Source organism: Coturnix japonica, chromosome 23 (assembly GCF_054131305.1).
Source record: "Coturnix japonica strain WE chromosome 23, WE-NBRP24, whole genome shotgun sequence".
Lineage (NCBI taxonomy): Eukaryota > Metazoa > Chordata > Aves > Galliformes > Phasianidae > Coturnix > Coturnix japonica.
In genome coordinates this window covers 2,222,246-2,231,978 of record NC_140685.1, presented here as the reverse complement: position 1 = coordinate 2,231,978, position 9,733 = coordinate 2,222,246, and the positions used below count along the sequence as shown (strand labels likewise).

Here is a 9,733-nt window from a genome sequence, read left to right as displayed (position 1 = left end):
CCTGCACATCACTCCGAGGACGAGCAGGAGGACGAGCAGGGCTCTGCACAGCCGCAGCTCGTGGCTGCCGAGCGCGGCTTCCCAGCCGAGGTCTGGGCGGACTTCTTCCGAGGAGATCCGGGAGACCTCGGCCCACTGCTCCAGTGGATCCAGCAGGAGCTGCAGAGGATCACCGAGGATGAGTGGTGGGAGGTGGCTGCAGCACGGACTGCCGTCATGAACTTCCTGTGTGCGTATGGGTTGGACGATGTTGCCCTCATCTTGACGATGGAGACCCATCTTCAAGAACACACGGAGCAGTTTGTGGCAGGGCTCATCGACACCGTGACTGCCCTGTACGGCCCAGAGCTCCGCCGGCAGCAGCACAGCCAGGCTGCCCGTGAAGCAGGAGGGCAGGATGGCCCCGCAGACACCCCCAGCCCTGCCACCTCCCAGCAGGAGCCTCCTGCATCCGTCCCGGGCCGTTCCGCCAGCCCTGCAGGCCCCGGCGCTGAGCAGCTCCCCGGCGTCCCGCATGGGGGGCCCGAGCCCCAGCCCGCCGCCCCCGTCTCAACGCAGGAGCCACAGGAGGAGCCAGGGCAGGCGGCGGCAGCGGGCCCCTCCGCCCAGGGCACGGACCGCTCGCCTGGGGGGCCCCAACGCCCCCCGAAGAGGAGGGCCAGCAGCTGCCCCCCGGATTCGTCCCCATCCCCCAAGAGGCGGCGCTAGGCCGGCACCTATTGCGGGGCTGAGCACGGCTCTGGGGTTGGGAGACCAACAACAACCTCCATTTGCGTTTACGAATTATTAATAAATTGCAAAAAACTATAAAAGGTCTCTGTGTTATTCACGATGAAATTGGGTTTGTTGCCCCTCCACACGTCGGTATCTCCATCTTCTCCTGATGTTTGGAGAACACACAGAATCACAAAATGACGCAGGTTGGAAGGGACCACAGGGATCCTGAAGCTCCAAACCCCGTGCCTGGCAGGGCCTCCACACTTCCACATGCACTAGATCAGGGTGCCCAGGGCCCCGTCCCACCTGGAATTGAACACCTCCAGAGACGGGGCATCCACAACCTCCCTGGGCAGCCTGTTCCAGGACCTCACCACTCTCTAGTAAAAAACTTCCCTTTAACATCCAACTTAAATCTTCCCTCTTTCATCTTACATCCATTTCCCCTTGTCCTGCTATTATCGGCCCTTTCAAAGAGTTTACTCCCCTCCTGATTATAGGTTCCCTTTAGGTACTGAAAGGCTGCAATGATGTCACCCCGCAGCCTTCTTTTCTCCAGGCTTAACAATCCCAGCTCCCCCAGCCTGTCCTCATAGGGCAGGTGCTCCAGCCCCCTGATGATCTTCATGGCCCTCCTCTGAACCCTTTCCAACAGTTCTCTGTCTTTCTTTTACTGAGGGCTGCAGACCTGGACACAATACTCCAGATGCGGCATCACAAGAGCATGGTAGAGAGGGACAATCACCTCCATATCCCTGCTGGCCACCCCTCTCCTGATGGAGCCCAGGATACCGTTTAATTTCCGAGCTGCAAGAGCACACTGCTGACTCATACTAAGTTTCTCATCCATCAGGACATCCCAGGTCCTTCTCTGCCGAGCTGCTCTCAAGGACCACTCCTCCCAGCCTGTACAGGTGCCTGGGGTTCTTCCAGCCCAAGTGCAAAACCTTGCACTTTGATGTGCTGAACATCATTAGGTTCACCCGGGCCCAACATTCAAGCCAGTCAAGGTCCCCCTGAATAGCATCCCTTCCTTCCTCTGTGTCAACCGCACCACTCAGCTTGGTGCCGTCAGCAATCTTGCTCAGGGTGCACTCGATTCCATTGTCAATGTCATTGATAAAGATGTTAAAGAGCACTGGTCCCAAGACACACCGTTGTGGGACGCCGCTCATTACCGGCCTCCACCTGGACATAGAGCCATTGACCACCACCCTCTGTATGCGGTCTTTCAACCAATTTCTTATCCATCGAGTTGTCCTCCCATCAAATCCGGTTCCCTCCAATCTGGAGATGAGGGTGTGATGGAGGACCATGTCAAAGGCCTTACTCAAGTCCAGGTAAATGACATCGGTCGCCTTCCCTTCGTCAACCAGTCAACCAATGCCGTCACTCCATCATAGAAGGCCCCAGGACTGGTTAAACATGACCTTTCCCTGGTGAAGCTGTGCTGGCTGTCTCGGATCACTCGCTCATTCCTCATGTGATCAAGCATGTCGTCCAGGAGGATCTGTTCCATCATCTTCCCAGGAACAGTGGTGAGACTCACCAGCCTGTAGTTGCCTGGCTCCTACCTGCTCCCCTTATTGTTTATGGGAGTGACGTGACCCTTCCTCCAGTCACCTGGATCCTCACCTGACAGCCACGACTTCTCAAATATGATGAAGAGCGGCTCGGCAACCACCCCAGCCAGCTCCTTCAGAACCCTGGGATGCATGCTATCTGGCCCATAGACCTGTACTCATTCAGTCTAATGAAGCACCCTTGGATTTGCTCTGCCCCTACAGTGGGGAGGGATTTACCTCCCTGTTCCCCACATAGAGGTATGGGGATGCAGGACTCAGAGACATAAGAAAGACTAGAATCGTGGCCGCTAGTGAAGACCGAGGCAATGAACTCATTCAGTACCTCAGCTTCCTCTTCATCCGTTGAAGCCAGTCCTCCTTTTAAATTCACCAAAGAAGATACACCTGTTTTGGCCTGTCTCTCCTGTCCAATGTACCTGTAGAATGTTTTCTTAATGTTTTTTCACGTCCCTCGCCAGGTTCAGTTCTGCCTGTGCCTTGGTTTTCCTGATCCCACATCTGCAAGTCTGGACGGCATCCCTGTATTCTTCCCAGGTGACATGGCCTTGTTTCCAGAGCTTGTCAGCCCCTTTCTTGGCCCTCAGTTCACTCAGCTGGTCCTTGCTGAGCAATGGTGGCTCCCTACCTCGTCTGCCCACTTTCACACAGAACCATAACTTTCACAATCAGAACCCAGGAGAGCATTCTCCCATTTGCAAATCAAACTGAGGTGGGTGAATTGGATTAATAGATCAACAGAGGGCTGCAGCACCTCCACTACAAAGACAGCCTGAGGGAGCTGGGCTTGCTCAGCCCGGAGAAGACAAGGCTGAGGGGTGACCTCGTTGCGGCCTATCAGTACCTGAAGACAGACCACGGGCAGGAGGGGAGTCAACTCTTCACAAGGGTAGATGGTGTCAGGACAAGGGACACCATTTTAAGTTGAAGAGGGCTGGATTTAGGTTGGATATCAGGGGGAAGTTCTTCACAGAGAGAGTGGTGAGATGCTGGAACAGCTGCCCAGAAATGCTGTGGATGCCCCGTCCTTGGAGAAGGCCAGCTTGCACTGGGAACTGGGCAGCCTGGTCCAGTATTACACATTGAGGTTGATGGCCCTGCCTGCAGCAGGGCGGTTGGAGACTGGTGAGCATTGGGGTCCCTTCCAACCCAAGCCTTCCTATCCTTCTATGATGCTAAACAAACAGCAGAGAAAAGATTGATACGGAGATAGTGTGTGTGCAACCTTTATTTTCCCAAATCTATCAGTTGCAGAAAGGATAGTAACTGAAGGATGGAGGGCAACGCAGGCCCAGCCTGGTGCCCAAATACACGCAGCCCTGTGCTGCCAGGTCACCGACCAAGGAACTGTGACAGCAGCGGGAGATGGCTGTGACCTCACCGACCCCCCCTGCAGAAGCTGGGGCGCAGCAGAGCCCGGCATCACTCGTGCCTGGACTCCGGTTGAGCGCAGTAGCGAGACTTGGAGCCGCCTACGAGACTTTGTTTGGGCCGTGCTGTGGGGCTGCCGGCAGCAGTTCCTGGTGCTCAGCCCACAGCATCGCCAACGTTCCCCCGGCCCTGCCTGGCTCAGGCAGCCGGGGCCTTGCGGGGTGCGCTCGCAGCAGCGGAGGTGAGCTGTGTGGGGACACGGGGCTTTGTGCTGAGGGACCGGGGCATCGCTGCTGCGGCTGCTTCCACCCCGGGAATGGTGAGTGACCGCAGCCTCTTTTTTTTTGCAGTTGCTGACAGCTCCTGCCTGCTGCAGCGCCAGCCAAGGGAGCAGCTTTCCCACCTCGGCTCTCCCCAGCCCACCGCACAGCCCGGGGCCATGGAGCTGCCCTCGGACTGGACCTGCCCCATCTGCGGGCAGAGCCGGGACGATGCGGCCTACGCGATGCCCTGCCTGCACCAGCTGTGCTTGGGCTGTGCGCTGCGGTGGGCAAAGCAGCAGCCCACCTGTGCTGTGTGCAAGGAGAGCATCGAGACCATCCGGTTCTCGGTGCGCTCGGAAGACGATTACCTCGAGTGCCCCATCCCGCAGCCTGCACATCACTCCGAGGACGAGCAGGAGGACGAGCAGGGCTCTGCACAGCCGCAGCTCGTGGCTGCTGAGCAGAGCTTCCCAGCCGAGGTCTGGGCAGACTTCTTCCGAGGACATCCGGGAGACCTCGGCCCACTGCTCCAGTGGATCCAGCAGGAGCTGCAGAGGATCACCGAGGATGAGTGGTGGGAGGTGGCTGCAGCACGGACTGCCGTCATGCGCTTCCTGTGTGCCTATGGGCTGGACGAGGTTGCCCTCATCTTGACTATGGAGACCCATCTTCGAGACCACACGGAGCAGTTTGTGGCAGGGCTCATCAACACCGTGACAGCCCTGTATGGCCCAGAGCTCCGCCGGCAGCAGCACAGCCAGGCTGCCCGTGAAGCAGGAGGGCAGGACGGCCCCGCAGACACCCCCAGCCCTGCCACCTCCCAGCAGGAGCCTCCTGCATCCGTCCCGGGCCGTTCCGCCAGCCCTGCAGGCCCCGGCGCTGAGCAGCTCCCCGGCGTCCCGCATGGGGGGCCCGAGCCCCAGCCCGCCGCCCCCGTGTCAACGCAGGAGCCACAGGAGGAGCCAGGGCAGGCGACGGCAGCGGGCCCCTCCGCCCAGGGCACGGACCGCTCGCCTGGGGGGCCCCAACGCCCCCCGAAGAGGAGGGCCAGCAGCTGCCCCCCGGATTCGTCCCCATCCCCCAAGAGGCGGCGCTAGGCCGGCACCTATTGCGGGGCTGAGCACGGCTCTGGGGTTGGGAGACCAACAACAACCTCCATTTGCGTTTACGAATTATTAATAAATTGCAAAAAACTATAAAAGGTCTCTGTGTTATTCACGATGAAATTGGGTTTGTTGCCCCTCCACACGTCGGTATCTCCATCTTCTCCTGATGTTTGGAGAACACACAGAATCACAAAATGACGCAGGTTGGAAGGGACCACAGGGATCCTGAAGCTCCAAGCCCCGTGCCTGGCAGGGCCTCCACACTTCCACATGCACTAGATCAGGGTGCCCAGGGCCCCGTCCCACCTGGAATTGAACACCTCCAGAGACGGGGCATCCACAACCTCCCTGGGCAGCCTGTTCCAGGACCTCACCACTCTCTAGTAAAAAACTTCCCTTTAACATCCAACTTAAATTTTCCCTCTTTCATCTTACATCCATTTCCCCTTGTCCTGCTATTATCGGCCCTTTCAAAGAGTTTACTCCCCTCCTGATTATAGGTTCCCTTTAGGTACTGAAAGGCTGCAATGATGTCACCCCGCAGCCTTCTTTTCTCCAGGCTTAACAATCCCAGCTCCCCCAGCCTGTCCTCATAGGGCAGGTGCTCCAGCCCCCTGATGATCTTCATGGCCCTCCTCTGAACCCTTTCCAACAGTTCTCTGTCTTTCTTTTACTGAGGGCTGCAGACCTGGACACAATACTCCAGATGCGGCATCACAAGAGCATGGTAGAGAGGGACAATCACCTCCATATCCCTGCTGGCCACCCCTCTCCTGATGGAGCCCAGGATACCGTTTAATTTCCGAGCTGCAAGAGCACACTGCTGACTCATACTAAGTTTCTCATCCATCAGGACATCCCAGGTCCTTCTCTGCCGAGCTGCTCTCAAGGACCACTCCTCCCAACCTGTACAGGTGTTTGGGGTTCTTCCAGCCCAAGTGCAAAACCTTGCACTTTGATGTGCTGAACCTCATTAGGTTCACCCGGGCCCAACATTCAAGCCAGTCAAGGTCCCCCTGAATAGCATCCCTTCCTTCCTCTGTGTCAACTGCACCACTCAGCTTGGTGCCGTCAGCAATCTTGCTCAGGGTGCACTCGATTCCATTGTCAATGTCATTGATAAAGATGTTAAAGAGCACCAGTCCCAAGACACACCGTTGTGGGACGCCGCTCATCACTGGCCTCCACCTGGACATAGAGCCATTGTCCACCACCCTCTGTATGCGGTCTTTCAACCAATTTCTTATCCATCGAGTTGTCCTCCCATCAAATCCGGTTCCCTCCAATCTGGAGATGAGGGTGTGGTGGAGGACCATGTCAAAGGCCTTACTCAAGTCCAGGTAAATGACATCGGTCGCCTTCTCTTCGTCAACCAGTCAACCAATGCCGTCACTCCATCATAGAAGGCCCCAGGACTGGTTAAACATGACCTTTCCCTGGTGAAGCTGTGCTGGCTGTCTCGGATCACTCGCTCATTCCTCATGTGATCAAGCATGTCGTCCAGGAGGATCTGTTCCATCATCTTCCCAGGAACAGTGGTGAGACTCACCAGCCTGTAGTTGCCTGGCTCCTACCTGCTCCCCTTATTGTTTATGGGAGTGACGTGACCCTTCCTCCAGTCACCTGGATCCTCACCTGACAGCCACGACTTCTCAAATATGATGAAGAGCGGCTCGGCAACCACCCCAGCCAGCTCCTTCAGAACCCTGGGATGCATGCTATCTGGCCCATAGACCTGTACTCATTCAGTCTAATGAAGCACCCTTGGATTTGCTCTGCCCCTACAGTGGGGAGGGATTTACCTCCCTGTTCCCCACATAGAGGTATGGGGATGCAGGACTCAGAGACATAAGAAAGACTAGAATCGTGGCCGCCAGTGAAGACCGAGGCAATGAACTCATTCAGTACCTCAGCTTCCTCTTCATCCGTTGAAGCCAGTCCTCCTTTTAAATTCACCAAAGAAGATACACCTGTTTTGGCCTGTCTCTCCTGTCCAATGTACCTGTAGAATGTTTTCTTAATGTTTTTTCACGTCCCTCGCCAGGTTCAGTTCTGCCTGTGCCTTGGTTTTCCTGATCCCACATCTGCAAGTCTGGACGGCATCCCTGTATTCTTCCCAGGTGACATGGCCTTGTTTCCAGAGCTTGTCAGCCCCTTTCTTGGCCCTCAGTTCACTCAGCTGGTCCTTGCCGAGCCGTGGCGGCTTCCTGCCTCATCTGCCCACTTTCACACAGAACCATAACTTTCACAATCAGAACCCAGGAGAGCATTCTCCCATTTGCAAATCAAACTGAGGTGGGTGAATTGGATTAATAGATCAACAGAGGGCTGCAGCACCTCCACTACAAAGACAGCCTGAGGGAGCTGGGCTTGCTCAGCCCGGAGAAGACAAGGCTGAGGGGTGACCTCGTTGCGGCCTATCAGTACCTGAAGACAGACCACGGGCAGGAGGGGAGTCAACTCTTCACAAGGGTAGATGGTGTCAGGACAAGGGACACCATTTTAAGTTGAAGAGGGCTGGATTTAGGTTGGATATCAGGGGGAAGTTCTTCACAGAGAGAGTGGTGAGGTGCTGGAACAGCTGCCCAGAAATGCTGTGGATGCCCCGTCCTTGGAGAAGGCCAGCTTGCACTGGGAACTGGGCAGCCTGGTCCAGTATTACACATTGAGGTTGATGGCCCTGCCTGCAGCAGGGCGGTTGGAGACTGGTGAGGATTGGGGTCCCTTCCAACCCAAGCCTTCCTATCCTTCTATGATGCTAAACAAACAGCAGAGAAAAGATTGATACGGAGATAGTGTGTGTGCAACCTTTATTTTCCCAAATCTATCAGTTGCAGAAAGGATAGTAACTGAAGGATGGAGGGCAACACAGGCCCAGCCTGGTGCCCAAATACACGCAGCCCTGTGCTGCCAGGTCACCGACCAAGGAACTGTGACAGCAGCGGGAGATGGCTGTGACCTCACCGACCCCCCCTGCAGAAGCTGGGGCGCAGCAGAGCCCGGCATCACTCGTGCCTGGACTCCGGTTGAGCGCAGTAGCGAGACTTGGAGCCGCCTACGAGACTTTGTTTGGGCCGTGCTGTGGGGCTGCCGGCAGCAGTTCCTGGTGCTCAGCCCACAGCATCGCCAACATTCCCCCGGCCCTGCCTGGCTCAGGCAGCCGGGGCCTTGCGGGGTGCGCTCGCAGCAGCGGAGGTGAGCTGTGTGGGGACACGGGGCTTTGTGCTGAGGGACCGGGGCATCGCTGCTGCGGCTGCTTCCACCCCGGGAATGGTGAGTGACCGCAGCCTCTTTTTTTTTGCAGTTGCTGACAGCTCCTGCCTGCTGCAGCGCCAGCCAAGGGAGCAGCTTTCCCACCTCGGCTCTCCCCAGCCCACCGCACAGCCCGGGGCCATGGAGCTGCCCTCGGACTGGACCTGCCCCATCTGCGGGCAGAGCCGGGACGATGCGGCCTACGCGATGCCCTGCCTGCACCAGCTGTGCTTGGGCTGTGCGCTGCGGTGGGCAAAGCAGCAGCCCACCTGTGCTGTGTGCAAGGAGAGCATCGAGACCATCCGGTTCTCGGTGCGCTCGGAAGACGATTACCTCGAGTGCCCCATCCCGCAGCCTACACATTACTCCGAGGACGAGCAGGAGGATGAGCAGGGCTCTGCACAGCCGCAGCTCGTGGCTGCTGAGCAGAGCTTCCCAGCCGAGGTCTGGGCGGACTTCTTCCGAGGAGATCCGGGAGACCTCGGCCCACTGCTCCAGTGGATCCAGCAGGAGCTGCAGAGGATCACCGAGGATGAGTGGTGGGAGGTGGCTGCAGCACGGACTGCCGTCATGAACTTCCTGTGTGCCTATGGGCTGGACGAGGTTGCCCTCATCTTGACTATGGAGACCCATCTTCAAGAACACACGGAGCAGTTTGTGGCAGGGCTCATCGACACCGTGACAGCCCTGTACGGCCCAGAGCTCCGCCGGCAGCAGCACAGCCAGGCTGCCCGTGAAGCAGGAGGGCAGGACGGCCCCGCAGACACCCGCAGCCCTGCCACCTCCCAGCAGGAGCCTCCTGCATCCGTCCCGGGCCGCTCCGCCAGCCCTGCAGGCCCCGGCGCTGAGCAGCTCCCCGGCGTCCCTCATGGGGGGCCCGAGCCCCAGCCCGCCGCCCCCGTGTCAACGCAGGAGCCACAGGAGGAGCCAGGGCAGGCGGCGGCAGCGGGCCCCTCCGCCCAGGGCACGGACCGCTCGCCTGGGGGGCCCCAACGCCCCCCGAAGAGGAGGAGCTGCCCCCCGGATTCGTCCCCATCCCCCAAGAGGCGGCGCTAGGCCGGCACCCACTGCGGGGATGAGCACGGCTCTGGGGTTGGGAGACCAACAACAACCTCCATTTGCGTTTACGAATTATTAATAAATTGCAAAAAACTATAAAAGGTCTCTGTGTTACTCACAATGAAATTGGGTTTGTTGCCCCTCCACACGTCGGTATCTCCATCTTCTCCTGATGCTTGGAGAACACACAGAATCACAAAATGACGCAGGTTGGAAGGGACCACAGGGATCCCGAAGCTCCAAACCCCGTGCCTGGCAGGGCCTCCACACTTCCACATGCACTAGATCAGGGTGCCCAGGGCCCCGTCCCACCTGGAATTGAACACCTCCAGAGACGGGGCATCCACAACCTCCCTGGGCAGCCTGTTCCAGGACCTCACCA

At 57.9% G+C, this 9,733-nt stretch overlaps 4 protein-coding genes across 4 annotated transcripts; 1 reads left to right on the top strand and 3 right to left on the bottom strand.

Annotated features, from left to right (window-relative positions):
- Positions 1 to 1,195: 1,195 nt before the first annotated feature.
- On the bottom strand, positions 1,196 to 2,033 carry LOC146757311 (uncharacterized). The gene is given in 1 exon segment (XM_085523245.1): positions 1,196 to 2,033. A coding segment is annotated over 1 exon segment (726 nt). The 3' UTR covers positions 1,196 to 1,307.
- Positions 2,034 to 3,068: 1,035 nt separating this feature from the next.
- On the bottom strand, positions 3,069 to 4,536 carry LOC146757310 (uncharacterized). Its single transcript, XM_085523240.1, has one exon. The coding sequence runs from the start codon at positions 4,438 to 4,440 to the stop codon at positions 3,460 to 3,462; it is 981 nt and encodes a 326-aa protein (XP_085379366.1). The 5' UTR covers positions 4,441 to 4,536; the 3' UTR covers positions 3,069 to 3,459.
- Positions 4,537 to 5,584: 1,048 nt separating this feature from the next.
- Positions 5,585 to 7,191, bottom strand: LOC146757309 (uncharacterized). Its single transcript, XM_085523242.1, is given in 1 exon segment — positions 5,585 to 7,191. A coding segment is annotated over 1 exon segment (726 nt). The 5' UTR covers positions 6,357 to 7,191; the 3' UTR covers positions 5,585 to 5,630.
- Positions 7,192 to 8,259: 1,068 nt separating this feature from the next.
- LOC146757308 (uncharacterized) lies at positions 8,260 to 9,348 on the top strand. The gene has a single exon (XM_085523244.1). The coding sequence runs from the start codon at positions 8,311 to 8,313 to the stop codon at positions 9,346 to 9,348; it is 1,038 nt and encodes a 345-aa protein (XP_085379370.1). The 5' UTR covers positions 8,260 to 8,310.
- The last annotated feature ends 385 nt before the right edge of the window (positions 9,349 to 9,733 follow it).

What these genes read in the sequence shown, in the direction of transcription:
- LOC146757310 (XM_085523240.1), bottom strand. Translation starts at nt 4,440, where the DNA reads ATGTCCTCGGAAGAAGTCTGCCCAGACCTCGGCTGGGAAGCTCTGCTC.
- LOC146757308 (XM_085523244.1), top strand. Translation starts at nt 8,311, where the DNA reads ATGGTGAGTGACCGCAGCCTCTTTTTTTTTGCAGTTGCTGACAGCTCC.